General features: G+C 37.2%; 3 protein-coding genes and 1 long non-coding RNA gene across 6 annotated transcripts; 1 reads left to right on the top strand and 3 right to left on the bottom strand.

Moving 5' to 3' along the window:
- Nucleotides 1-463: 463 nt before the first annotated feature.
- On the bottom strand, nt 464-14,488 carry LOC105268500 (uncharacterized). Of its 2 annotated transcripts, none has more exons than XM_011308114.1 (5): nt 14,381-14,488; nt 8,814-11,706; nt 2,840-3,484; nt 2,215-2,500; nt 464-1,803 (listed from the first exon to the last, which is right to left on the bottom strand). In XM_011308114.1, exons 2-5 carry the CDS (start codon nt 11,664-11,666, stop codon nt 1,211-1,213), a joined length of 4,377 nt encoding a protein of 1,458 aa, XP_011306416.1. In that variant the 5' UTR covers nt 11,667-11,706; nt 14,381-14,488; the 3' UTR covers nt 464-1,210. The 2 variants fall into 2 exon arrangements, with proteins under 2 accessions (XP_011306416.1, XP_011306424.1); XM_011308122.1 differs by lacking the exon at nt 14,381-14,488 and adding an exon at nt 13,850-14,347.
- A 549-nt stretch (nt 14,489-15,037) lies between these two features.
- On the bottom strand, nt 15,038-16,031 carry ox (ubiquinol-cytochrome C reductase complex subunit oxen). The gene is made up of 3 exons (XM_011308101.1): nt 15,945-16,031; nt 15,725-15,871; nt 15,038-15,285 (listed from the first exon to the last, which is right to left on the bottom strand). Exons 2-3 carry the CDS (start codon nt 15,863-15,865, stop codon nt 15,244-15,246), a joined length of 183 nt encoding a protein of 60 aa, XP_011306403.1. The 5' UTR covers nt 15,866-15,871; nt 15,945-16,031; the 3' UTR covers nt 15,038-15,243.
- A 354-nt stretch (nt 16,032-16,385) lies between these two features.
- Nucleotides 16,386-23,915, top strand: Tgi (Tondu-domain-containing Growth Inhibitor). 2 transcript variants are annotated; one of them, XM_011308081.1, is made up of 5 exons: nt 16,386-16,857; nt 17,955-18,042; nt 21,900-22,061; nt 22,645-22,851; nt 23,279-23,915. In XM_011308081.1, the coding sequence occupies exons 2-5, from the start codon at nt 17,985-17,987 to the stop codon at nt 23,353-23,355; spliced, it is 504 nt and encodes a 167-aa protein (XP_011306383.1). In that variant the 5' UTR covers nt 16,386-16,857; nt 17,955-17,984; the 3' UTR covers nt 23,356-23,915. The 2 variants fall into 2 exon arrangements, with proteins under 2 accessions (XP_011306383.1, XP_011306374.1); XM_011308072.1 differs by lacking the exons at nt 16,386-16,857; nt 17,955-18,042 and adding an exon at nt 20,547-20,947.
- On the bottom strand, nt 22,777-24,065 carry LOC105268488 (uncharacterized). Its single transcript, XR_892340.1, has 3 exons — nt 23,930-24,065; nt 23,210-23,322; nt 22,777-22,867 (listed from the first exon to the last, which is right to left on the bottom strand). It is a non-coding gene; the product is annotated as an uncharacterized lncRNA (long non-coding RNA).
- Nucleotides 24,066-27,437: the final 3,372 nt, after the last annotated feature.

Raw genomic sequence — 27,437 nt, 5'->3', positions numbered from 1 at the left:
ATTTTTTTTTTAATTATTAAGAATTGCGTATTAATTAATTTCTCACGTGTAATTTTCGGTAGAAGAAAATAATTACAGATAATTGAATCTACGATAGACATCTGTCAACACTGATTACAATTTCACCAGTCTCCAACTGTTCTATCTCTTTCTCTGAACCTAGATCTCCAGATAACATCCTATATCTCCTATAATTCATCTTCAATTTTTTTTTCAATTGGAGATAAAATAATAAATAAACATATGAATAACTTGAATTATTTTTCGATTTGTTACAGTATGAAGAGCATTATCAATATGAGTAACCGTGCATGATATTTTTTCATGAATTATTGAGACCTCAGTATCTCGACGATAGTAATTGGGAATGTAAGTGCAGGCGTAGGAAAATTCCATAGGGCCCTCCATCTCTCGTAATTAAAATTGAATAAACGAATCCTGAATGTGATGCTATTTTCGTTTCAATTAAAATTCATGCCTCACAAGATTTCAATAGTCTAACAATAAAATATTTTTTAATCAGATATTTACATAAATTACAATCGAGTTGTTAACGTGTATTCACAATTATTCTTCAAATATATCCATTTTTTATCTTTTCATCTAGATAAAAAAATTAATTTTATAATTTTTGTGCATAAGTTATCATTTTTGTAAGTTTCGTAGGAATTCCGATAGTGAAATCAGGAATACGCTAAATTTGAACGAATTGGGCGATTCGATAGTTCATCACTTCCATTCGAGTAATTATAATCCTTTTTAAATCTTTAATCTCGAAAAATACTTCACTTTCGAGCAACACTCAATATAGGGAGTTTTTTTTTTGGAATTGGAATGATTTTTATTTAAAAAAAAACGAAACAAATTGGAATTTTTTTCAACCAAGTGGAGCAAAGAGGTCTTATAAAAAATTTAATTTTTCGTTTGAAATTTCGAAAATAGTCTTCTTATGAGTAGCAATCATCATTATTCCCCCCAATTCTTATAATCAAAGAAGAAAGGAGGTGACGAAACAATTCACTATATTTTTGAGTAATTCTCATAACAGAAATTGTCAGAGTATTAAGAAAAAATAATACGAGAATTTCTCTACTCCTCTCGATGAAAATCACTGAAAGAAATGAATGTTTTAATCATACTTTCACGTTCAATCAACCAGCGATCATCTAAAAATAAATAATTTCATTTATTTCGTTAAATTTTTTAAAATCTATTTGAATATCTTATTGTACTCGGACAAAAGGCATTCGATAACTAAATTCTGTTGCATAAGATCTAAAGCCATATTTGCACTCTCCTCAGCTGGCCACATCAGCGTTGGACCAAATACAATAGCCAAATTTGGTATATGCATTCTGTTGTACTCCTGATAAGATGTGACCTTCAGAAGATGTTTCAATAGAAATTGAAGTGTATCGTAATTGGGTGGTGGTAAAGCTTTAACAATTTCACGAAAACACTGAATCTTGGCTGATGTTTTCTTAAGCATACTGGCATTTAATGCCTCTTTGAAGAAGCTCGATGGTATCAAGGGCTCTTTCAATTCGCGAAAGAATAGTTTGAGGGCACCTGTCAGCACGTGGACATCCTCCTCTTGAGACAGAACACTGAGGTTGTATTGATCCACCTGAAGACGAATCTTTTGGATTTGACTCAAATTACCACTCGCGCGATATAATCCGTCAGTCTTCATGTTGTCCTCGTTACTCTCCAGTACTTCGATACAGGTTTTTACGAACAGGGGAACACGGGGATGATCGGGTGGACACACGTCCGCAAGATACGATCCAAAAGCTGGCTCATCTGAAATTAATTAAAATATCAATCTAACGGTTCCACTTATTTGCATCATGGTGCATTAATAAGAGGGAAAAGAAGTTGGAGAGCGTTTTTTTTATTGGGAGCTCTTTCTATCTTTCATTTTCTTTTTTTGCGAAGCTTCCAATCTCCTCAATAGATTCTCCACTCGGAATTATATCATCTTTCCAACACTCAACCATTCTTTTGCTATGTTCTCGCTCCAGATATTTCAAGATTGACTGACAGGTTTGTCAGAGTAATCTTTCAACTCCTCACAATGAATAGAAAATGTTCTTCTACTTATTACTACTGAATTTCAGATAACCATTCGAATTTCTAATTGGAATTATCACTCAAGACAATGTAACAATGCAGAAAACCCAATATTATTATAAATTCTCGTCTGAGACTCACCTTTATAAATTCCGTTTTTAACTAAAGACTCAACAGTAGGACGCCTCAGGAAGAACCTCCGTAACTTTGCCTTGATTTTCGTCTGCCTCTCAGCAACAGTTCCACTGAGATCCTCCAGAGAGTCATCGAGTCCCTTCATCTTCATAGACCTCGATCGAGCAATCTTGGATGATCGTTTCGACTCCTCTGACCCTTTGGAATCTCCAGGGGACTTGTTGGTACTAATTTTCCGCATTTCCGGGGCTGCACCGGTAAAAGGTTTTGCTTGCGATTTGGAACTGGATGGCTGGAAATCATACAAATGGAACAAAAATCAAAATAAAAGCAGCACAAAAAATGGGCAAGATCCCTTTTCCACTAATACATTGACTACTGCTGCGGAAACAGGAGATAAGCGCATTTAACACTCGAAGGAAATTCTTATCAACTCCAAGTTATTCCCCCCGAACTCACTAATATTCGAGGAAAAATTCATTGGAAAATCATTCCTATCAATAGATACTCCATTTTTTCCTTTTTTTTTACAAAATGAAATTTTCTTGAATTTTGAAAACTCAGCTGTAATATTCTCATCCGGTATGAAATGCGGAAGTGAAAAGTAAAGAAAGAGAAAATTAATCCATACCAATTTCCTGATGACTCCATGGATCTCCTGGAACCATTCGGCAGCCAATGCAGTATTATCACTTTGAATAAGCACTTGGAGTCCCAGAAAAGTGCTAATCATATAAACATTTTTCCGGCTACTAGCTCTCTCCCCGGGCTCAATTAACGCCCCATTAAGGTCAACAGATATATCGGGCTTAGCCACCACCGATGACTGGCCACTCTTCATCACAGTTGCAAATGTCTTGGCGTCTTTGAAAAATAATAAAAATAATTCTGTGAGTACGGCGTAGGAGGTACTCCAGTTCTTCCTCAATTTCTTCCCATTCTCCGTTATTTTTGTTCGGCTTATCGCACCCTCCTTGAGTACTCTCATGTTGCCATCGAATAGTTGTGGCCAGTCACTCAGAGATGTGCCGGATTTTTTCGATGGTAAATCACGATTTGCGAGACTCTGACTTGCTGGAAGAGATGTACTCGATGTATTCTTCGTCAGGGATACATCGTTCATGGATACGCTGTTACGATCAATTTTTTCTTCACTCTGGAAAGATGTCTTTGGGTGGGACTTCCCTGGGGAAATTGTCGGCAGGACCCAGGATGATTCGTTGCTGTTCTCCTCGAAAAAGTAGATTTTACCTTCTGCATCGTTTGATGAAAACCACTACAACATTCAATGCATTTTATTTTGAATTTTATTGAATTAAATTATTTTAAGATATTGTTAGATCAAGATTTCCTTAAATCCCACTCTCGTGTAAGACCTCATACATAAATTATTAATTAGTATTAATATTTATTATATATAAGAAAAAATGCAATGAATCGATCGAATATTCGATCTCAAAAGAAAACATATCGGAAAGAATTTCCTTTACAAAAAATCCCATTACATTTCCTCTGCTCCACATTTCCAAGATATTTTTGTAACCAACAGAATGCGATAATTCCGGTTATCAACGGTCTACCACTCAAACCTAAAAGCTCGATTGATTCTAAAAATACCTGTTGAAAATCATCTTCATCTTCACAATTAAGGAGCAACAGATTCCTCCACATTACGATATCACTGGAAGTCGATCCCTTCCGCCTCCGAAAATCTGAGACTTCCTCAACTGTCTCGACTCCCTCGACTGCCTCCTCTTTCTCCACTTCCTCCACTTCCTCCACTTCATCCACTACCACCACCTCCCTATCACCTTGAAAATCAGGAGAGCAAAAGTCCGAAGTTCCAGTCTCCCCCGAAGAAGCAGAAGACCCATCCAAGCAAAATCCCTCGTTAGCCCCCCACAAATTCTCATAAATGTGTTCTCCATTATCCTCAAACGAGGTCTCCTCATCGCACTCTGGAATCAGCCTCTGCTGACTCAAGCTCTCAGACCCAAAGTACTTATAATCTGTGTCCTCGACATCAATATTGCCAGAATTATTACATGAATCGTATAATAATTCATCAGAAGATGCCACCTCGTCGTACACAACTTCGTCGACATCCCCCAAATCATCAAAATTATTCAATGTCTTCCTCCAATCTGAGAGCGCAACATTGAAACTCCCCTTTTCACTGGCCAACGCCAGATTATTCTCCCCATCAGTGACACAAAAATCAGAACATTCCCCGGAGTATTCACAACACTTGGGACCATCCTCGCAAAAATTCTCCACTTCAATCTCACATTCCACCAAATAATTCCCACCGCACCTCCGGGATTCATCTCGACAATTTTTATCACTCCCACAGAAACTGGTCACGTCCTCCGGAAAATATCTCTGGAACTCTCCAAAATCACTAGTAGCATCCTCGAGAAATCTCTCACAGGATTTTAATGCACAATTGTCGTCATCAACAAGAGCAAGATCTGGCAATTCCTCCACGGAATCATTGCCAAATTTATCAGAGAAGAATCCCTTGTCATTCTGCTTGAGCTCGACGCAGCAGACAATCCTGGAGTCCATGACTCCTCCACGAATATTCCGACTTTCCCTGATATTCTCTCCCATAACATCAGCCTCTAGATTATTTCTATTATTGAAACTCGTGAACAAGCCCTGACTGGTGTTATCACACGGCAATTCGTCATAAATGTGAGACGATATTTCCTCCTCACAGCAGGCGACAATATCATCGTAATATTTACACACTATTTCCGGATTATCAGTGATGTCATCGAGTTCAATTGATTCGTCAATGACTGAAGCTATTGAGTCAATGTAATCAGTGTCTGTGCCATCCTCGAGGAATGATGTTGTCTGCTGGCTATCACTGGTGATTCCCACTTCACAGAAATCACAATTGGATCTGATCTGGCGCAACCAGTCAATCACCGGGTAACCCTGACGAGTTCTCACATCTTCACAACTCTCCACTATTTTTTTCCTCAAGTCATCTGGTAACCACGTGTAGTTAGGTACATCAGCAGTGGCAAATCCAGACAGACTACTTTGAGAATGGGATTTCGATCTGATGATTGAGTGAGCACTGAGAAGACTCTTCTCCTCCATAACGCAAGTATCCTCGTCCATTGTTGGGGGAAAAGTCGTGATAACCGGTGGTGATACGATAAATTCCTCTGGTTTATGACTCCACTAGGGTGATTCGTAACCACATCTTCCGCCGTCGTTTATGCGGTTTTTCTCGAGCCTTGTAATGGCACAGTAATAATTATTCGGATGGAAGGGTTATCGCTGTATTTTTAACATTCCTCTGGTTTAGTTTACAGTTGGGAAATTATTACTGGAATTTCTCGTGAAATATTGGGATATTTTACTATTTATCAGTCGCTTCATTTCCGGGATATTTAATGAGATTGCAATCATACAGATTATACGCCCATCAAGTTTTTCTTAATTTATAAAAAATAATCATTGTCAATATTCTATTTTCGGCGTGAATTTGAAAATTCAATTGTCTGATTTTTTTTTATTTTATGGCAATTATTATAAATATTGAATTCACTGTTGGCTGGAGTGACCAAACAAGTAAATATAGTTTTATTTTATTTACTTGATATTGTTGTGTAATGAGAGTAGTGAAGTAATGGAATTGGGGGAGGGAGTTGTATTTTTAGAAAAGATTCTGATTTTTAGGGCTTCTGGAACTTATTGGTGGTGTAGAATTGAAATAGTCAGTACTGGCGTTTCTAGATTGATTGGCAAATATCAATTCTGTAGACTTTGGGCGGGAGTTTACTCTCGTGGCTGGTAGTTTCGATTGATGTCTGTTCCATGACGCAAACGTCGAGTGATGAATTTCAGTCTTTCGGTTTATCAAATCGAGTTTATGAAATGATGAACAATTTTTTTATACCGTCCTTTAAAATTTGAACAGAATTCATTAAACTATAAGTGTCTGCTATCACGAAATGTTTCTTCTACTCTTTTCGGAATTCTTTTTCGGTAAAATTAATCTGCACGCCAATTAAACACAAAGTTTCTGATAATTAATTAATTCACTTTTCGAAATGAACTTCGATATGATCATCACCAGACAATTTATATCTTATTATCTTTTTGTTGGATTCCGAAAATCCCTTCACTTAATTCAGAATTTATCTTTTCCCATTTAAATTTTCCTTTTTATGCCATACACATTCACAAATTAATCACTGCCAAATGTTCTGAATGAGTACTTTTCAAGAATCAAATGGATGCCCCTTCAATTTCCACTGATTTTTATCTCATTAACGCACGGCTCATGGAGAACTTAACACTCAGTTATCGAAAATGTATTTAACATAAATGTACGAGTAATAATGAAACATGGTGAAAAAAGTAAATAGTTGAATAATGAAATTTTCCAGGGACTTGTTGAGTTCACTGACATGACTAAATTAGCGATTGTTAAATAATCTTAATGAACGTGTCAGTTGTCCCAAACAACTCGGGTGAGGATGGAGGGACAGACTGAAGTGTCCGGACTGTTTGAGATCTGAATGGTCTCTACTGAGGAAAAGAGGAGGCATATGCACATGTGATTCACGAGACGAACCAAAGCACCCAGTAGCCTGTTAGGTTTACGAGTGCCAATGTATTTTCAAACCCAGTGGTCTTGGTAATACGCACGCACACGGATTAAATTATACCCGGGGGTGAGGTGGAGCCAAGGGAGATTGGGTCGTTGGTATCAAAATGAAAAGCGACCCAGGCCTGGCCCCCACGTCAGATATATTCCTTACATGATTGTGACGTCGTGCGGGTGCAACAGAAGGCCTCTGTTGCGTTTTATTGAGGGGGACCACCACATGCCATCATCTATTGGGAATTCTTCGGGTTTCTCAAAGTTCCTGATAAATTCTCAAACCCCGTCTTATCTTCTCCACGTGTGTCAATAATATAATTTATTTTTTCCTTTAAAAAAACGGATAAACATTTTCTATTAAGGAAAGTGTCAGTTTCGGCGACTGGATTTTTTGTCTTGGAAAATGTTATAGATTTTTTATTGAAAAACTGAACATGATATTTAATAAATGGATAAATAAATAGTAAATAAATAATATGAATGAAAATTGAATAAAATCTGATTCATTTCAGCGGAAATATACAATTTCTTTGACACTTTCTCACACAGCCTCTGACCTGATTTGTCTGAATCACCCGTTCATCATGGCAAGATAATTCTCAATGAATTTATGTACAGGGGTTTGAATATTAGTCATCAATTAAAAGATAATGGAAAATTTCACAGCATTCGACTCGTGATTTAGAGTAAATAAGATGGAATAAAATGAAAGTTACATGAATTTCTATGGATCAATCGAATTGATGTATAAATTTCCAGTGTAATAATTTATTTCCATGTATGAGTTTCCATTGACTTTTTCCCCAAATTTCGGATTTGAAATTACGAAATTCCTCGGATTTTCGGTGAAGCTGTAGTACGATAAGAATCTCAAAGGAGTGTAACGGAAATTTCAGCCACAAACGTTCAACAGTGTTTTCCTTTCAGAAATTTATTTACTTTATTTTTCGAAGGGCTCCACATCTGATACCCCAAGGATCAAATTCCTGGCAGCGTTTATTTGCTCAGTAAGATAAATTCGAAGTTGCTTTCTGTTGTTCCAGAAATTTCCTTTCCCTCAATTCATTATTTTATCGTCGTAAATAACGGATAACCGAGAGTCATGTCAAAGTTAAAGTGATGGACTGATCGCCCCAGACGCATGACGAATTCAATTAACTTGGGGTCAAGCATGACTCCACGACCCTTCGCAAAGGACACAAACTCTCCTCTTGACGCATCCCATAATAATCCCCGATGTGCACAAAACGTGCGTTTCTCTCCACACATTTCATCCAATTAATCCGATATGATGTCATGAGTTTCACTAATTATATCCGTGGAATTACCACGAAATATAGTGAAGTGGTGTGGGAGAAGGGTTGAAAACGCGTGTGAGTGATACACATGTGTGTTTCTCTCGAATGGTTGACACATTTTAACTCGTTATAATCTCTAATGTATTCTATCTTTGGAGTTGGGTCAATAAACAATTTTGGAGAATACATGTGTCAAATAGGTCGACATTTATGGGTATATTTTTTAGATGAAAAGATGTGGAGAAAACGAACGAAAAAAATTGTCGGGCTAGCTTGAAAAACGCCAATTTGTCGCTCAACGATAATAACGCTGAAAGGGTAACGAATAATACTTGGAGAGTTTTTTTTATCTCAAGTTGATCAATTAATTATAGCAATTCTTCATTTTCATCGGAATTAATTTATCGTTTTGAATCTCATTTTTTTAAACAATTACGCACTTCGGGAAAACGTTTCATAGAAAATTGTAAAGAATATTTTCGATGTTTTTTTTTATTCTTTGGCGAATTTTTTTGATACCTTTTTCATCAAAAAAACTTCCTGAAGTTTTATCACCGCGTAAAAAATTTGTCGAAACTTTTCTAGAGATTGACAAAAGTTTTAAAAAAATGCAGTAAAATGATTACACAGTAAAACTTTTCAAGTCCTAAGATAATAATAACAAATAACTGACTCACCCTATCCCCCGCCTCATTAACAAAGCAGATCTGTTCAGTAATATCATCAAACTTCTGTGTCCACCCAGGAGGCAGATCGATAGTGCACTCGTACCCATCCTCTCCACCACGATGAACAGGACTGGGCTGTGACGAGCCCTCGAAAGCAGCAGTAACTTCCGATTCAGATTGACTCTGCAGTGCTTCGGAGCTGGCATTAGAACTGAGCACTAGTTCATCAGAAAGGCTCTCCCTGGTCCTCCCCTGGGCCTTATCCTTTCTCTCAGCACTGATTTTTCTGTTGCCCCTGCCCTCTCGAGTGTCATTCAATCCATCATTACTGGACAACAACTCCTTCGACTGCAAGTAATTATCAGATCCACTGTCAGACGTGCAGAGCAGCGTCTTAAACCCAACGGCAGTGCTTGATTCGATATTAATATCCCCAGGTGCAATCTTAGCATTCCTGTAGCCATCAGTTCGCGGCACCCACACATCATCCTCAGAAAATACGTCCTCACGTTTTTGAATTCTCCTTGGCACAGGCATCACTTTCCCCTCCATTTTATCCAATTTCGCCGGGAGTTTAGTCCTGGGTAGTGGCACAGGCTTGCATACCATCTCCTTCTTGGGACTGAATACCTCAGGAGGACCATCCTCATCCTCCTCCAAGCACTTCAGATCACTGAGACTTCGACTCCTCCTCTTGAACGATATTGAAGCCAGCGAATTAAAATCTCTGTCCCTCCTGAAACGACGATAGGCATCAGGTATCGTTGCACAGTGCATCGTCGAGCTCTTCTTGAGTCCTCTTTTCCAGCTCTCCTCCTCATCATCATCGACATCAGAATCCTCCTCCCTTCGTCGAAAGTACTTGCCCTCACGTTTCGTCTTGAAGCTGCCTGTGTACTCAAGTTTGTGTCTGAATTTAGCGTAATTCTTGGGCTCTGGGGGATCCAGTCGACTCCACGAGTCATCAGACTTGTCAACACCTTCCTGAATTCCACTGTCATCGTAGTGACCCTCGTCACTCAAGCTCTCACTCATCTTTGTGTCTCCAAGCTCACTACTCCGTTTTGCTGGTTGGAATTTTATTTCACTAGCCAATTTCTCCAGTGAAGGTGTCAATTTCAATTCGCTGCTAGAGTCCACTGGTTTGATTTTCAATTTCGGACGCATTCTCACTTTTTCTGGGTTCTGGGGCTTGATGTTGGAGTAACATGGCTTCTCAATGTCGGGGCTCGAGTGAATCGGCTCTGGGTGGTGACTCGACAGCGGCTTATCTCGAGATAACGATCGAGCGTCATCGAGCAATTCATCGGGGGAAATGTCGTTGAGAATATTTGCCTCATTGTACTCGTCTAGTATCTTCGGGGATTTTGGAGATCTCGATGGTTTCGATGAGATTATTGTGTCGGTTTTTTTGAAGGTGAAGGCTGATTTAGAGGACTTTTTACGGAGCTTCGAGGGTTTTGATTGTGAATTTTCAGTGGAGATGTGTGAGGTGTCTGAGGTCTCCGAGATGTTGGAGGTCTCGTCGTCCTCGAGGGGAGCCGTTGGCATTTTGTGCTCGATACTGCTATCCTCAGAGTTTATGGAAATTTTGCAGATGTTTATGGGGGAGGAGGACTTGAAGTCAGCTGGGGTTGTTGGTGTGTGTCCCTCGGACTTGAGAAGATTCATCTCGTGGAGCTCCTGTGTCAGCTTGTCGTGAGGATCAAAGGTTTTTATCTCAGTGCTTTTGAGGTGAATGTTTGGCTTCTTATTGCTTCCCCTTTCTTTACACATTTGAGTCAACTCTGACATTAGCTCTTCCACAGCCCATGTTCTTCGTTTGTCATTGAGAATTCTGTGGTCATCCTCGTCGTTATCAGAAGGTATTTGTCCAGCTATAGTCAGCTGTCTTCCATACGTGGGTTTTGGACTCAGACTTCTCTCTGTCCTCTGGAACTGATGGGCTTCTAACTCTAGACTTCTGCTGTTTCTATTTTTCACGATGGGGTCTTCGGTGTTCTGGGGTTTTTCAAATCTCTTGCGGTCGAACTTATCGTCGAAATCACTGTCGATCTGGGAGTCGTCTGATCGAGATGATCGAGTTCGAATCCTTCGGTTTCTCGCTTCATCTCGATTTTGGTTTATCAGTTTATCGTAATCCGTGTTGTCGGAGATTTTGCGTCGACGGTCGAGGGAACTCTTGAGTTCTTTTCGGAAAGGGTCCTGGAGGGACATCTCCATTCTGGATGGAATATCAAAGGATTTCGGACTGGTTGAGAAGCTTTTTGTCAACGGCTTTGGAGACTCGCTCTCCTCGGGTAGCTTTTTCAGAGCCTCTTTGGATTTTTTTCGCTCTCTCGTGGATTCTCTGGATGTCTCATCAAAACTCTGTCCATATTTTCGATCGCGCTCCAGAGATTTTGATTTGATAGCTGCTAAACCCACTTTTAACTCAGCACGGGATTGGTAATCCATGGCGTTGTGCTTGTAGGAGTCGTCGATGAAGGACTGCTTCGAGGATTCTTGCTTAGTATCCATTGCGCTTACTAGCCATTTTTTAACGTTTTTCATGGCACTTGAGTGACTCTCCTTTGGCATACTCTTGTATTTTGGATGATCTGGAGGCTCAAAGCTGCCATCGCGATCCTCGTCTGAATTTTTGCGAGTGATTTTGGAGATTTCCCGGACGTACGTTGCCGGAACGTAGAACGAACGCTGCTCCCAGGTCCGCACCACCTGCCACCAATCTGCATTTGTCTTCTGGAGAAGGTAGAGACGCTCATTTTTCTTAATAGAGATCTCACGACCTTCTGCGGTTTTGTACTGGAAGTCGTAGAGCACCTTCACGTAAGAGTGCTCTTGAAGGTCTTGGCCACTCATGGCAGAGTGTGGTTACATGATTCTTGGAGTATCTGTGCCACTAAAGAACAAAAAAAAATCATACTAAAATTATGTGACATAAGGTGGAGCCAAAACTGGAAAAAGGTTCGCCACTGGATTATTCAATTTGGAAAATTTCTCTCAGCTAAATAATCGACAAACAAAATTTGAAGCACAACCGGGAATTAAGCTACTCTGAGCTATTTAATTCTTACGGATTAAAAGATAGTATTCAAGTGACACTTCATAACAGTTTTTTGGAAGTCAGCGATTCTTAGGAAGCATTATTTATCCATTCAATTTACAGCTCAGAAAATAATTTTCATGCTATGCTTGTGTTAATTATCTTAATGGTTTCTGCATTCGTTCCGTTCATTCAGCCCCAATAATGGAGAAGTCCTCCAACAAAGCGGATAATTCACTGATGAGGATATTAATTAATCTTTCCAGATGAAAGTTAGTGAGTTCTATCTACAATAGATGGAAAAAATTGTATAAAAAGTTTTTCATAGCATTGAAGGATTTTTTTTCCGCAAAAGATTGCTCATTCCGGTAATAATTACACATTTAAAATAAATAACATTAAAATAAATACCACGTGATAATGAATGACAACTTCAATTATCTCGGTAATTAATTGTGAGTGAAATCGCGGAAATGTTTTTTTTATCTTTATAACCCAGAAATTAATTGACGAATAATTTGGGTTTACTGGAAAGAGGAGAAAATATACTTTTCAATGGAAACAATTTATTTGTTTTGATCCACAATTGAATAAATCTTCAGGGCTGGAAAAGTATAGTTCTCCATTTTTCCCGTTTGTCCCCGATCACCGAGTAAAGAAAATCAACACGAATCACTCGATTGACTCATCTCATTCACTTCGGTCAATTATCTCTGTAATAACTGATAATAGGAAAAATTATCGAGTAGAACTTCATGTAGTATTTGATAAACTCAATAAGAGATATGAATTTTTTTCCAAGGATTCCGCGTTTGACGATCATTTCAACTAATTAAGGAGAATGACTCCCATCCGATTAACGAAAGACTCAAATAAGTCCGTTTAAGTCTTTGAAAATTGTTAGCAACTGTACAGAGTTAACAGTATTCGATATCAAAGAGACAGATGGATTGAATATTTGTATTGACGAATTAGTTTACTGGTCCTTGAGATGATAGTCGTGAGTGAGCCGTCCGACGTATAACTTTATTAATTTATTTTTATCTCTACTTTTGCGGAATTTCGACCGGGAAATCGTTTCTTCAGGGAATTTTTCATCGGGAAATTTTGTCCGGAGGATTTTTGGACATTTTTGTCGGGGGAATAATTTCTAAAACCTTTTTTTATGGAGAAAATATGAGGGCTGCAATGAAAGTGTCTATGAAAATAATTATAATATCAAAACGAAATTGATATGAATATTGCATTTCTATTCTGAATCCGACGGAAAATAGAAAAACTCAGATGGCTTTGAAAAATAACTGAAACTCCTTTACCTCGAGTATTTGAAATAAAATAGAATATCTCAAAGTGCGCTGTTAAAAAAATATGTAACCACGTTGGTACTGAATATTTATTATTACATTCCCCTGCAACTATTCTCAAATTAAAAAATGTAATTTCTATTGACGTGATGCAACTAGTTCCATGAAAATTATAGTAGTCAATTTTTCCTAGCATTAACAGAGCGGAAGTGATGATTAATTAATGTATGGTGAAGTGATGATTAATTAAATTCCTGACCCACGCAATAAAAATAGAAAAAAATGTCAAATTAGTCCGACACGAATTGCCGCAAGTAGTTCTCAGCAAACCGTTTCCGAATTTCTAAACATGAATTTTCCCTTTTTTCAGAGTTAATGGATTTGGTCCAGGGTCCGCTGAACTGTTGTATCATCTCAGTAATGAGTGCTGTCGAAAGAAACAATTGGAAGCAATAATTGCCCCAGAAAAGAATCACAAAGAATGCCTCGACCTTTCTCGATGAAAGCTTTTTCTAATCAACAAAACATTGCTATCAAATTTGACCTTTCGACAACTGAATCCTCCCAAATAGCCCAATTAAATCGTACCCTTGACCAATAATCCTGCACTCAGCTCTGCATATTCAATTGTCCCCTTTAAGCTTGTTCCCAAAATCCCGATAATCCCCATAATAAATTGCAATAACAAATCTCACCCCTCCGAAATTCTCCAAAAACCATAAAAAACAGACCACACCTTCTTCTAAACAACTATCACTTCACTCCCTCTCCCCCGCCCCTCATTATTTCAATTTCCACGTAATCTTGATAAGAGCACTCATCCGTAAAAATCATTGACACAAAAATCTCCAAGGAATCCCCAACACTCCTCTAAAGAAAAATGAAATCACACCGAAAAAAGGCCACAAATTCGAAAAAGCACAAAATCCGGAGCAACTCCCGTTACCTCAAACATCAATTACTCATTTCTGCAATTAACGCGCAATGAGCAATCGGTAAAAAGCCAGCACGTCGATTCGATACTTATTTACAAACATTGAAGTGAGTAACAGCGTTAGAATCATATTTAAGGTTATGAATGAGGAAATGGGAGATGTTTTCACCACTAGATGACGTAATTAGTGCGAGTGAAAGGCGAAAATAATTGTAATCATTTTAATCGAGACACTTTGATTAGTTAACACTGGTGGTAATGAAGGTTGGATTAATTTTCTATTGATAATTACATTTGTCCTTGAGATGTTCAACTCATCCCACAGTATTTTGCGTTATCGTCCATACGTTAACGAGACTGACAGCACCATCGTGCTTCCCCTTTTAAGATACAGGTGTATTGGTTTATTATTGGTTTATTAAAACGTCAGCGTGTGTCCACTGCGCATGACGACCTCAGGTACTTATCAGCTGATGACGAGACCCTGGGCATCAAAAATGTATTTCTACCCTTTTATCAATCCTCATTCATAGCAATTTTTCCAGTTCACCAATTATTTCAACTCCTCAGGGGGAAGATAAACTAAAAGTAATTCCTCATAAAAAATTTTCTCGAATATATCCATCGATTTATTTAATAAATTGAAGAAAAGGGCGAAGTGTGTTTCATGCATCTGTCAGGGGTACACACCTGGAAAAGGTATTGTAGAGTTTATAGACTATAGATTTTTCAATTGAGTGCATTAGAGAAAAGTGAAATGCACCTGGTTTTGTTGCAATCAGAAGGATTCAATTAATGATATTGATTTTTACTGACATTTGCATCTCCTCGGTGTGATGTCTCTCTTTGTTTGCTTTTTGCAATTTAATGCAAAATGCACTTGACATTCAGTAGCTTGGGTTTTTAATGGAAATTTGAGGGGGCTTGTTGAGGATTGAATAGATGCTACTGCTCTATTGGTTTTTATTGGATTGGAATACAAATGAAGATTGAATGAGGACAAGCTTTAAATCAAGGTTGTATTTAGTATTCACATGCACACTGCCTCTTTATTTACATTCTTGTGCATGGGGTGTGACATTTGGAGAATTTTGGATATTTAATTTATGAATTTCCTAGATTCCTAAGGCGGTGAAGGGCTCGAGGACTGTTGGCTCAGTTTTTCTCGTATTTGTGTTTAATGTCCTTCCATAATTTCTGAAATCAAAAATATTTACATTTATTAATTTATTTATTATTTTTATTTATTTATTTTAACATGCACTTTAGTCTGCTTCACTGGAAACCCTGGAATTGATAATATGCAGTGTACTGGAAAACAATTAGACATGAAGGGAGAGCAGTGAAAAGATGCGATTGATCGAAGGCAATCAATTAATTGATTAATTTCAATTCATTTTCATTTCTGAATTTTTTCACTAATTAATAAGAAATTCGATTAGTATTGGATCACGTCATCATTTCACATGAGAATTTCTTTGGATTAAGTAGCTCGGAACTAAATGGGCATTCACTATAACCTCAACAATTCATACATCAATTTTCGGAATTCTTTTCCCTTCATATTCACCCAATCATCTTCACCTCCTCAAAACAGAAATCTCTCACAATTCTCATCAATCCTGAAATAACTTACGCCTTTGTTATAATTGTCAAAAATCGCATCAGCTGTGACATCAACAGCTCTCTCGAAGAAGAAAGAGCCTCCAACGATGGCGAGCATGAACGTCGACGTTCTCTTGAACACCGCGTTGTAGAGAAAGCTTTGGAGAGACATGTTGCACTTTAAACCAATCAATCAACCAATTATTCCAATTATATTACAACAATGGTTTTTTATATCTTCCAAAAATTACCTCCTTACGTAAACTCCTGGACTGTCAATGTGTTGGTTTCACCGACATGAATTATATGAAATCGTATTTCCTAAGTAGCGACACCCCAACGTTAAAAATCATCTCCAAAATCCCTATTTCATAGACTTCACAGAGGGAACCACTAGACTTAAACCCATGGAACTTACCATCGAAGTAAACGATAATTTAACTCCAAGTTTTAGTTGCCAGCTTATGACAATTATTTACCGAACTTACTGCTATCTTGATTTTTACACCATTTATTCCACTTCTCTTTCATTGATAAGGCAACGAGAGGATAACAAAAAAAATCCAAATAACTATTAAAAAAAAACGACCGGTTGCACGGAGTTGCTTTTTGAATGACCCGCGAGCGGAGGATGACATCGTTCTATTCACGCGCATGCCCAGTGAAGAGTGAGGACAACTCTGTGCTAGAGAGGATAAAAGAGACAGTCTCATCTGTTCGTCAGTATATACCTATACATTAGCCCACGAAATTCCGTGCATTCCACCAGTGTAACGTATAAAGTGGTAAAACTCTTCGGTTATAAAAGAAAAATAAGTGAGTTGAAAGTGGCTGAGGGATGGGAGGGGAAATCTCTGGCGGGAGAGATAGGTAAAGTCAGAAGGGAAATACTGGTGTAGATACGTTTCTCGTGTCAGACGTTATATGGCAACCCCGTGGTGTATATACCAATCTACCACAGTGTGTCCGCCCGCATACCATTAGATTTTCTCATTCCATTTTCAATGGAAATAAACGGAGCGAAACGTCTACGTTTCACCGGTCAATAATAACATTTTTCATCTTTCCATTGTCGAATTTGAATTCCCAATAAGTGTCAAGTGATAGTCAAATAATTTAAAGCTCCTCAATCGTTTACGTATCATTGGATTTTATTTCACTCAGGTAAGTCGAAACACGGAGTTTTTCATTGTACGACATTATTTTAACCAGAGGAATGCAAGGCCTTACCTTTTTAACGCTACGCCGCATTCCTTTATTGATTTGTTGAGGGACGTATGGAGTTGACTCGAAATTTTTTACCCTTGTAGGATTTTTTATCTCTTTGTTCTTATTTTGGATAATATTGGCAGTTAACTAGTTTCAGGTGAAGCGATTCTTTCGTTTATTTTTGTGATGAGGTTCGGGAATTTTTACTGGTGGGGTGTTATTCGTAAAAACATGCGGAATGCTGCGCAGTGTATCGGAGAAAAATCCAATCATCAATTATTTTTAACATTGCACATTGCACATTGCACCACACGTGTTACCACGTGCATCCACACATGGAATATCATGCGTGTCATCGTCCTACGTTCAAAGGAATTCATTCAACGGCGCTTTGTTTATTCCAACGATAAAAAATACCTGAGGAATTCCATCATCAGTTCCTTGAATTTATTTTTGAAATCGCACTGCATTCAATGCTCATTCGTCCGAACAGTCCCCTGCATTCCGAGTGCATTCTGCTGATTATATTTGTGGAATTTTTCGCGGGAAAAGGGGAGAATGGAGTTATTAAATATCTCAAATTCCTCGGATAGATCGGACTGATTGATCGAATATCTTCGATTTTTCATTGCGTTGGCGATGGATTTTTTCTTTCTTTAATGGATTTTTGATGGGTTTTTATGGGGTTTTATACGCGGAAGAGTGACCCCGTTTGTTTTAATATTGTTTCGATGAGATTGTGATGTTCGAGGTATGTTAAAAATAAGGGTGGTGGGGGGTACTGGCCGCGAATACAACGTACGAGTCAAAGACGTTTGTGGAGGAGTTGAAGAGGGGAGAGGCCGAGCTCCTGGTGAGGGGTCCGCATTCCACAGACAATGTCACGTTTTTTTAATCCCCACTTTTTTTTTCCTCTTTTTTTCTCTTGCTTCTCTTTTTTTTTGTCGCCACAATTTAGTTGTAACTACACTTTTTGAATATTTATCGTATTCAATTTATCGGTGCAGAGGAAGGAATTCAGAATTTATGTTATTTTTGGGATTTTGTTGCAGGAACTTTTGTCAAGGGTTCACTTGGAAACTATGTCGGCTGTTGAAAGTGCTCTCGATGTCCTCTCCAGGGCCGCCACGATGATGCAAGGTCAGTATCTTGGATTTTTTTTTTCGTGGGAATTGGGAGAATATCGGGAAGAATCACATGACCATTTGCCAATTCAGGCACGAGAGAATAATAAGAGAGAATATTGAACAGCGAAATATATAATTTTTTTGGTGTAATATGTAAAATAAGTAATTGACGTGGAACTTTTAAATGTCTTATCTTTCTTCACCACTTTGCTATTGAAATTCCTAAGATTTTTTCTGACCTCAAAAAAAGGCGTTAAATGGGAACGATCTTGATCATTTCTATTCTTTCAAATGTTTGGATGATTGGATGGAATTCCGTAGTCAGTAGAACCAGTTGATCCCCTTATGAAAACTCTCAACACAGATATGGAAATCCCTCGTAAAAACCTCCCACACGGGCAAAATATCAAAGTCGAAAGGTATTTGACACATTTTCAAAAACAGATTACATAAAAATTAGTCAGACGTGGATGGTGTGCGCAGACTATCTCTGGAACATAACTCAAACATGAACTAACTAAATGAGTAGAACAAACACTTAAAAATTCATGACACATGGCAAATAGATTTCTCATTCTTTCCCATCACCTCTATACTGAATTCTTCATTTCTATCGACATATCCTATCCCCCAGCTCGAGTTAATTTTTTCCTTCTATTTCCCAATTATATGAATTAATCATTTGAGCACAAATCTGTTTTATTTGCATGTATATGAAAAAATAGCGCATAATAATGATTTATTTGAAAAACACGAAGCATTTCATTTCTCCTGGATATCGATAGTAGAAATAAATTCGAGATTTGTTTCGAGCCTGAAACTTATTTAGCGCACATTTCCACATATTTTCTCACATACCGATCCATAATTTACTCCACGAACTGTTTTGGATTCTTCATCGGTTATCCATAAACATTCCGTGTGATATCGATGTGGTTAAATTTGAAACATACACTATTTCTCTTTCACTTTAAAAACGTGTGTCGTGTGAAAATTCATGGAATGCCTAATCGATTTCGCAATGCATTGACTCACAGCAGAAATTCTTTCTGGGATTCGATAGATAAGAGGCTCTGTTGGTTTTCAGAGGGGAATCACTGACATTTTACTCGAGGTACTTTTCGATTTTCTGGAGTTTGGCTTTACGTCAGCGTCAATAATTTAATTTATTCTTGCCTATGGAACCAGCGAATGTCGGAGTAACTAATACCGAGAGTAATGATAATATTAATAATTAGTCATTAAAAAAGTGAGGGGTCATTTTTGTTGCGTCAGTTCTTGAATAATAAATTAATTTATTGTGCAACTGTTTTTTTTTTTCACGTGAAACGAATTGATGACGAGACTTTACGGGTTATTTTATTATAGTTATAATTTTGGTTTAGATTTGTTGACTTTTTTATTGCTTGCATATATGTTTAATTTCCTATTTATCGAGTCATCAAGGGAGTTTATTTCCTTAGGCAAATATTAACAATGGAAATTGACAAATGTCAGTTCATGGTAATGCTGTGGTTGAATTGTATTTGGCCATGGGCTATCTTCCTCGAACGAAGGAGGGGAAACAATCAGTTTTCAGTGATGTCTTTGTAGAGCTCGTCTTTATTCTATTTCCAGGTACATTACAACAAAAATAAAACAAGTGCAATAATCACTGAATGCTGATTCGTTTTCAATCTTTCGTTTGTACCTTTGCAATTCTCTTTTCATATTCGTTCACCAAGAGTTGAATTTCATAACAAACTTTATCGTTAAGTGGAGTAATTCAAGGAATAATGCGATGAAGCAAATATGAGAAATCAGTGGAACAATGTTTTTATGATAATTTAATGATTAGCTTTTCCGGTAATTGCTACCGTTAATGCAAGACACCAATTTTCTGTTCAACTTCAATGCCTCTGAACTGATTTTAAAGAAAATTATTAAATAAATAAGTGTGATATTTGTTTTTTGCAATATTTTACCTGAAAATAGCGGGGCCTATGGGCAATCTCTGTCTTAGTAATAATCCTCTCGGAAAATTTGAATGATCGAAGTACACTTAAAACACGTAAAATTTATATTAAATATTATTCAATTTCTGCCAAACTCTTTTTTGACGAAACAATTTTCTTGTTCATATGACACAGAAGTCGTGGGACTGTCGAAAATTCAAGCAATAAATTCAATAAATTAAAAGTTTAAAATTGTTTCCCTCAAAATCTTTTTCAATGAATCTTATGAAATGAAATGAATATTTTTCCTGAAAATTGTGGAGACCAGCTTCCACCAGGAGGCAAAGTAACCAAGGAATCGTCTCCGCCAGGTCGTGGAGTCCCTATCTCTGAAAAGAATTGAGAGAATCAATTAAAAAAAATATATAATACCTGTTGTCTGAGATGAATATTTTACCTGAAAATAGCGGAGTGAGCAAGGCCGCGTGGGGGGGAGAACGAATGGGTAAAGTAGTGGGATGGAAGGGGCTCGAAAGCCGGCTCTGGGAGGCAGATGAGCCCGCCTTCAAGATGAATGAATGAAAGTATAAGACAGTTGTAAGGAGGCATTCAACAAAACCGCCACTCCATTCCAAATTCAAAACATCGCGCCCTATCCGCAATTGTGCCTGTCTTATCCCCAAAGAAATGCATTTTTTTTTTCATTTCTCATTGTAATAATGCCCACCGCATTTCTTGGACACCAGTGACCGGATGTTATTTTGTGTGTTCCTTGGTTTTTTCGTTTTACTCCACATTAACGGATATATCGATCAACTCCGGGAAACTCAAGTGGTTAATTGTATCTCAATTTAATCAATTCCCAATTGTTTAATGAACAAATAATGCCTTCTGTGCATACAAATCATCATGTCAGGGTGGGAATGGCCAGGAGTCACTGTCTCTGGCAGCCTTGGCTCAATTTTGATATTAAAAAAATATTCGGTACGTATAGATCATCAGAAAATATTTCAATTTCCTGTTTTTTAAAAGAATTTTAATCTAAATAATAACAGGAATAATAAGCATAATGATCAGAAGGAATTGAGTAATAGCGGAGGCAATGCGATTAATGAAGTGGCAAAGACACTGGAGAAGAAATATTCTCATATATTTCTTTTATCACTGTTTAGGCCTGCGTGATGTTGACGAATTACTGCACCTGTGATTTCTCCATTTTATTTTTCATTAATTTTCGTGTGAATTCGCCGAATGGTGTGTGGAAATGCCGAGGATGCTGGGTATGGGAGAAGTTAAAAAGTTAATTGAGACCCAGTGAAACAGTGGGGCGGGATGAAAGAGAGACAACAACAAATATATTCGAAAAACGTATTCCACCTTATCTCGAAGAAGGTTCCATTCAGCTTTCCAGCATCTCATCGTCCTTTACGAAAAACCTGTTTCGAACTGCCCCACCGTGCATCCTCTCACAGCTATTAGGCACTTCCTGTCCCGTCCTGGGAACCAAACGTTGCATCTCAAACTACTCTTCCCCCATCATCTCCCCCTCCTTTATTTCACCCTTCTACCTTTTTTATTTGATAAATCGACGATACAAAGTTTAGCATTCAAAGATACTCTAGGCGGTGAATTTTTTTTTTCAATCCTTACTTTCAGTAATGGATTTTTTTATCAGCTTGCGGTCGACTTCCACTAAAACTTGAAGGAATATTTTGTCGCAAAAAAAAATACTTCGACATATAAGTTGATAAATATTCAAATATTTTACTCCTGAAATTCCTCTTTTTGTGATTTCACGGCAAATTTCTTACCTCAGAAAATATTGTGGAGAAGTGATTCGTGTAGGAAAATAGGAAAAAATCGCGGGGCGTCGATAACAGACACAAATGTCGGAGAATTGATAACGAGTGGTTTTTTTTCGAATTTATTTGTGCAGAAGAGAGGCCGAAGACGACGAGTTTGCATAGAAAACCGAGCAGCACGTGGCGAAAAGAGCGCAGGAGAGATCCGATTCAAAGTGAGGCCCTGGATATGTCTGCTACCAGGGTTCATCATCACACCAGACCCAGTGTTATCGTTCCAACCGCTCCCCAACCTGGTACGAAATACTATTAATTCCACTATTATTATCACTTCCAATCAGTAGCAGTAACCGGCAAAAGGCGATAAATTGAACTTTGAAATTTTGTTAAATTTCAATTTATCTCAAAACCTGTTGATTTCAGGAGAAAGTCTCATAAAAAAATTTTCGTCAAAAATCTAATCAGCTGGAAAAAAAGTTTTTTGGTGTTTTCACCTCTAATGAATAGTTTCTGAGATAATTGACAATCACAAAAAATGGTAAATTCAACTTATCGAATACCACCTCGCTACTGAAATCCTACTGATAAGAATAAAGTTGAAGTACTTCCTACTTTGAGAATCGAGAAAAAACATGAGTTTGCCTCGAATAGAGGAATAAACCTGGTAATTCAATCTGAAAATTTACATATCAAGGTCAAAGTATTAAAATGTGATGAATCGAATTTTCCAGTTTTCTCTTAATGTTGATTTATCTGAGCAATTATTTATTTGGAGACTATTAATAAAACAGTACAATTCAATTAATCTCATCTTATCACTTACGGGAGTAGGCGACTGATAAAATGTAGAGCCAGTGGTGAATTTATTATTTGTTTTAGGTGCAACGATTGAAGACACAGCTGTAACACCTACACCCAGTGCAACTCCTTCGACGGCAATAGGCGGTCAGAGAACCGGAATCCGAAACCCAGCAGGTATTAGTGATCCAGCCATAGATGAGCACTTCAAAAGATCATTGGGCCTCGAGGAGTATGCGGCTGTCTTCAATGCTTCCTCCAATGTTGATAAGGAAACCGGACTCAGTGGTAATTGATTTCATCCCTGTAAAATCTCTTAAGTAGCTCATTCAATAATAAATAGCAGTTTTATTTCATTTTTTTATATTTCAATATCTTTCATTCATCTCGAATAACACTACAAACGAGGAAAAGGTGTCGGAATTATTGAATGAAATGTATAAGGTTTAAAATGATATATTTCGAATTTGCGAATCTTCTTAAATAACGATTAATCTCAAAAACGAATGATTTTAAAAGAAAATGCAGGAAGAGCTTTTTCTTCAGAAATTTAATCAGCTACAAAAAAGTTATTTTGATCTTTTTATATCAAGTCGATCGTTGTGAAGCTAAATCGATATTTAACGGACTATAAAGTTTTACTCACCTTCCATTACCACTTGTTCACTGAATTAAGACATTGTATTACGTGATAAATAATTTTTTCTTATTCCAGTGGACGACCACTTCGCAAAAGCCCTCGGGGATACCTGGGCGAGGCTGCAAGCAAACGGCAACAAAGAGTCAACATAACGAAAGCGAGAGATCTTGAAAAATCACAAAAAAAGCAAAAAAAAAATTGAAAAAACCTAATCTCCTCCTTCTTTCCATTAGTTATTGTTTAGCAAATAATTCACGCGCTAAATAAATATGTAAGGGTGGTATAAGTCTTACCAAGTGTCTGATATACCCAAGTATTTCACTTATTTTTCACTTGACTAAAAATTAGAAAAGAACATGATGGAAACTCAATGAATTAATTATAGGATATTGAAAGTCAATTAATCGAGGATAACGTTAAACATATGTTAAATAGTGTACATAAAGCAATTACACGGTTCTGGTTCTTCCCCAGAAGTCCCATTTGTTGCGCAACGAGGGAAATTTATTTATTATCCAATTTTCGAGTCCGAAATAATTGAAGAATTTAATCAGCGATTCACATTTGCAAAAGAATTCAAAATATTATAGATTTTTTAGGTAGCCAGGTGTATCAATTTACGTAATTTAAGGAGCATATTATATATAGAGTATACATTGTGATTATACAAATATATATTGAAGAATAAATTATAAACGAGGAATATTATAAAAATCAGTACATTACCGTTAATTAATTCCATTTTTTAATTCATCCCGGCAATTCAATCTGTTTTATTTGTTGATTAGTAATTAGATTAGTCACGGACCGTAAGTACATCATTCAATTTATTTTTAATGCTGCGTAATGAATTTTTAGAATGGGTGAGTACCAAGAGGAGAAGTACTGATTTCAAATGGTGCTAGGACGTTTGAAAGGTACCCCAGCACTCACAGAAGTCAGTACCTCTGCCTTCTCACTTAATTATCACTTTCACAATGTTTTCAATGTTCTCAAACTGGTTCACTACATTTTTCACGGGCTAATTAAGTTATCCGTGTTTTTTCTCTCGATTGAACATTCGCATTCCACTGCGAATAATAAAATTGCATAAAAGGTAGTGCAGTCAGGCTTTTGTCAGACGAAGTGGATTTCACAAAGACTCACATGGGCAGAAAAATTGTTTTATTTTGTCTGAATTTGTAGTAATGCTATGGTAAAAAGAGCCATGCGTCTCGTAAAAATTACAATAATTTGTGGATTTTTTTAACAAAAAATTGTCATTTTCGGGGAGCACGTTCCTTTTTTTATTTATTAGATGATTTATTAGCGACAATTTTTCTGAATTGAGTGGGAGTTATGGGTGAATTTTAATAAAACTTTTTATTAGATATGACGTGCGTGAGAATAAAAGTTGGGAGAATACACTGAGGACAACATAGGTGGGCCCTGAGAGGCGAAGAACCAAGAGACACTGTCCCAGGAGCGGTCGGATGGCTTCCTATATGCTGGCAGCCTGTTCACTTGCCGTAAAGCAAAATGGTAACTTAATATTAGACTTGAATATAAGTACGGTAATCCCACACCACAGTCCAAAGTAAGTCTACACCTATCCTGACGTCCTTCCTCCCTCTCCCAGACTTTTTTCCCCTCTTATTTAATTATTTTTTTATTTAGTCTTTCAGCTCGTCCTTAGCCCGTTTTGCCCGCCCCGAGGTGCAATAATACCACTGGACACTGGACACTATACCCTCACCAATTGCAACCTCATCCCAGTTATTGTCTCATTGTTTTCCAACTTTTATAGTTTTATTCAGTCCTAGCTTTTGATTTTTCGGAGAATTGTAACTGAATATGTTTCTATGAGGTGGTGACACGTATTTCGTCATTAAATAGTCATGTTGAAGTGAGGAAATATAATCGTTACGTTTTGCTCATTTTTATGGAATGTTTTATTTCAGCTGTTTTCTTCGTATTAAGTTTCAGTTATTTATTTACAGCTCAATTTTTTTTATATTAAAAGGGAAGCGGTAAACTGAGATAAATAGACTTCATCAATTTTCTTTCATTAATATCTAAGAACCTATCGATTTTAGAAGGAAATATCAAAAACTTTTTTTGCAGCATATTCAATTTTCCATATATACGGTTATTTCACATTTTCTGTTTAAATTCATAATTATTCATTAATCAATTAATATTTAACGAAACCTAAATTCGCTCAATCATTTCGTTCTTCATCCCATAAAATTGATTCATAAAGTGCCTCTTCCTTTCAATATCGAATAATTGACAAATCAATGATTATTATAAACAAAAATTTGTAACAGAAAAATATTCTTCATATTGTCCGTTCATTCTATCTTATTTTCTTTTTCTCACTGCGACTCATGATGGGAAAAATTTCAAATAGAATGGAAATCATAATGAAATAGAATTTTCTTACCAATAACAAATTGATTGATCATTTGTTTATATTTTCCATCCCAGGCGTATCGCGTTTCGGTACCAGCCAGCTGACCACAGAGTCTGCACGGCATCGTTTTCCTATCCGTTTTATTTCCATCATTTTTTTATTCTTTAAACTGTAACGCTATCGACATGTTTTGTGCCAATATTAATTAATATAAATATGCAAATGGAAAATAACGAAAACTTGCGCTTTCCAAGTATTGCGTCGCGACGCCGCTGGTCGTGCATTGAAATCCCTGGATTTCACCCCCATTTGGTGTTGCGTATGTCCATTTATCACAAAATGAAAGAACAGAAAAATATCCAACGGTCAGTTAACTACGTTGAAAACAATAATAATTTGTATTGGGTAAATTTCACTCTGCAAGTCTCAGACTGGAACCATTTCATCGCAGGCAAAACCAAAAATTAAAAAATAGATATTTATTTGAAAAATTGTAGTGCATTATTGAAAATGACGTAAAAGGATTCATTTTCTCATTTTCCTTTCAAATTAAGAAAAATTGAAATTTATGTACGCTAATCTCCATTTTGCCTACTGCACTTCATCAAAAAATAAAAAATCAATTTTCTCCTGTTGCAAGTGGCGAACCTGCAATTTATTAACGAAAGTAAAACAAAAAAATAATTCAATTTCAACCAGAAAAGCGACATGAATCCATTTTTACTATCAATAAATACCGATTAACAAAATATTGTTATATTATATTGTTCATACAAGAAAATAGGAAAAGGATAAATGATAAATCAAATTCCCTACGAAAACCTCAAAAATCGTTTTCTATCCGTAATTCGATTTCCGACGAAAAATCCCTTCCGCTATTTCCCCCTAAAACCACTAATTCCCGCAAATTATCACCTTCCTCCTTGCCCCCCGTAATTGAAAAAAAAAAATCGAAAAACTGTCAATTCATTTCCGGTAACCCACATTTTGCTTGGTTTTCCGGTATGAAGAAGAAGTAAAGGCGCAGGACATGCAATTCATACCTTCGTACTCAGTAGGTGAATGGCGCTTGCGCCCGGCGAATTACTTGCAATTCAAACAACAATTGCAGTTAAACCTCACACACCTGTCGATGTAATTTCCAGAGACTATTCTGATAATGATAATTTTTTATGATTCACGTAATATGGAGATAAATGGAATAAAGGTATAACCGTAGAGGAAACTCGGGACACGACTGATCGAGTGACCGAGGGGGTAGTCATCGCGGGGAGTAAACCCCTCCTGTTTCCATACAGCTTGTATAGAATTACGGTTTGTGCTGCTGTGGTACTGGGACCCCGTTTCGTTTTATTTCTCTTTTTTTTCCCCCTTTTGGACATAAGGAGTGAAGGAGAGGGAGAATGCAACATACGAAGAGCGAGAGGTGATATTGGGGGGCAACGGACATTATTGAAGGGGAGAAGAAGTGGCCCGCCTTTTTTCCCCTCTTCAACAACCCCCTCTCTCATATACTCTTTCTCTTTATTCCCCCCTATGTCTTTCTCCTTCTTTCTCTTCCCCCATCGTAATTTTTTTTTACTGAGCTCACGCTCGCGTGAATCATGCATATCGATTTTCTCTGGTTTATGTGGAGTATAACGCAACACGGGCATTTTTAGCTTCCCATTTTCAGAATTTTTTTTTTTTTTTGCATTTCAGCGGATTCTCTTTCTCTCGTTATTTACTGGTAATGTACACGTGGGAAATTATGAATTTGGAGGCGGAATTATAGGCTTGGGCTACAATTTTTTTTGCTTGATAGGTCCAGAGTTTACAATTATTTGATTTTTTTTTTTT

Source organism: Fopius arisanus, unplaced genomic scaffold (assembly GCF_000806365.1).
Source record: "Fopius arisanus strain USDA-PBARC FA_bdor unplaced genomic scaffold, ASM80636v1 scaffold00003, whole genome shotgun sequence".
Classification (NCBI taxonomy): domain Eukaryota; kingdom Metazoa; phylum Arthropoda; class Insecta; order Hymenoptera; family Braconidae; genus Fopius; species Fopius arisanus.
Note: the sequence above shows the minus strand (reverse complement) of the source record. Positions and strands in the feature narration are given on the sequence as shown.

Coding starts and splice junctions, on each gene's coding strand:
- LOC105268500 (XM_011308114.1), bottom strand. CDS start 11,666: ATGAGTGGCCAAGACCTTCAAGAGCACTCTTACGTGAAGGTGCTCTAC. Junction 2,501..2,839: donor ATGGAGTCATCAGGAAATTG/GTATGGATTAAT, acceptor TATGATTTCCAG/CCATCCAGTTCCAAATCGCA. Junction 1,804..2,214: donor TAAAAACGGAATTTATAAAG/GTGAGTCTCAGA, acceptor AATTAATTTCAG/ATGAGCCAGCTTTTGGATCG.
- ox (XM_011308101.1), bottom strand. CDS start 15,865: ATGTCTCTCCAAAGCTTTCTCTACAACGCGGTGTTCAAGAGAACGTCG. Junction 15,286..15,724: donor TTGACAATTATAACAAAGGC/GTAAGTTATTTC, acceptor TTTTGATTTCAG/AAATTATGGAAGGACATTAA.
- Tgi (XM_011308072.1), top strand. CDS start 20,848: ATGCCTTCTGTGCATACAAATCATCATGTCAGGGTGGGAATGGCCAGG. Junction 20,948..21,899: donor TGATATTAAAAAAATATTCG/GTACGTATAGAT, acceptor TTATTTGTGCAG/AAGAGAGGCCGAAGACGACG. Junction 22,852..23,278: donor TAAGGAAACCGGACTCAGTG/GTAATTGATTTC, acceptor TTCTTATTCCAG/TGGACGACCACTTCGCAAAA.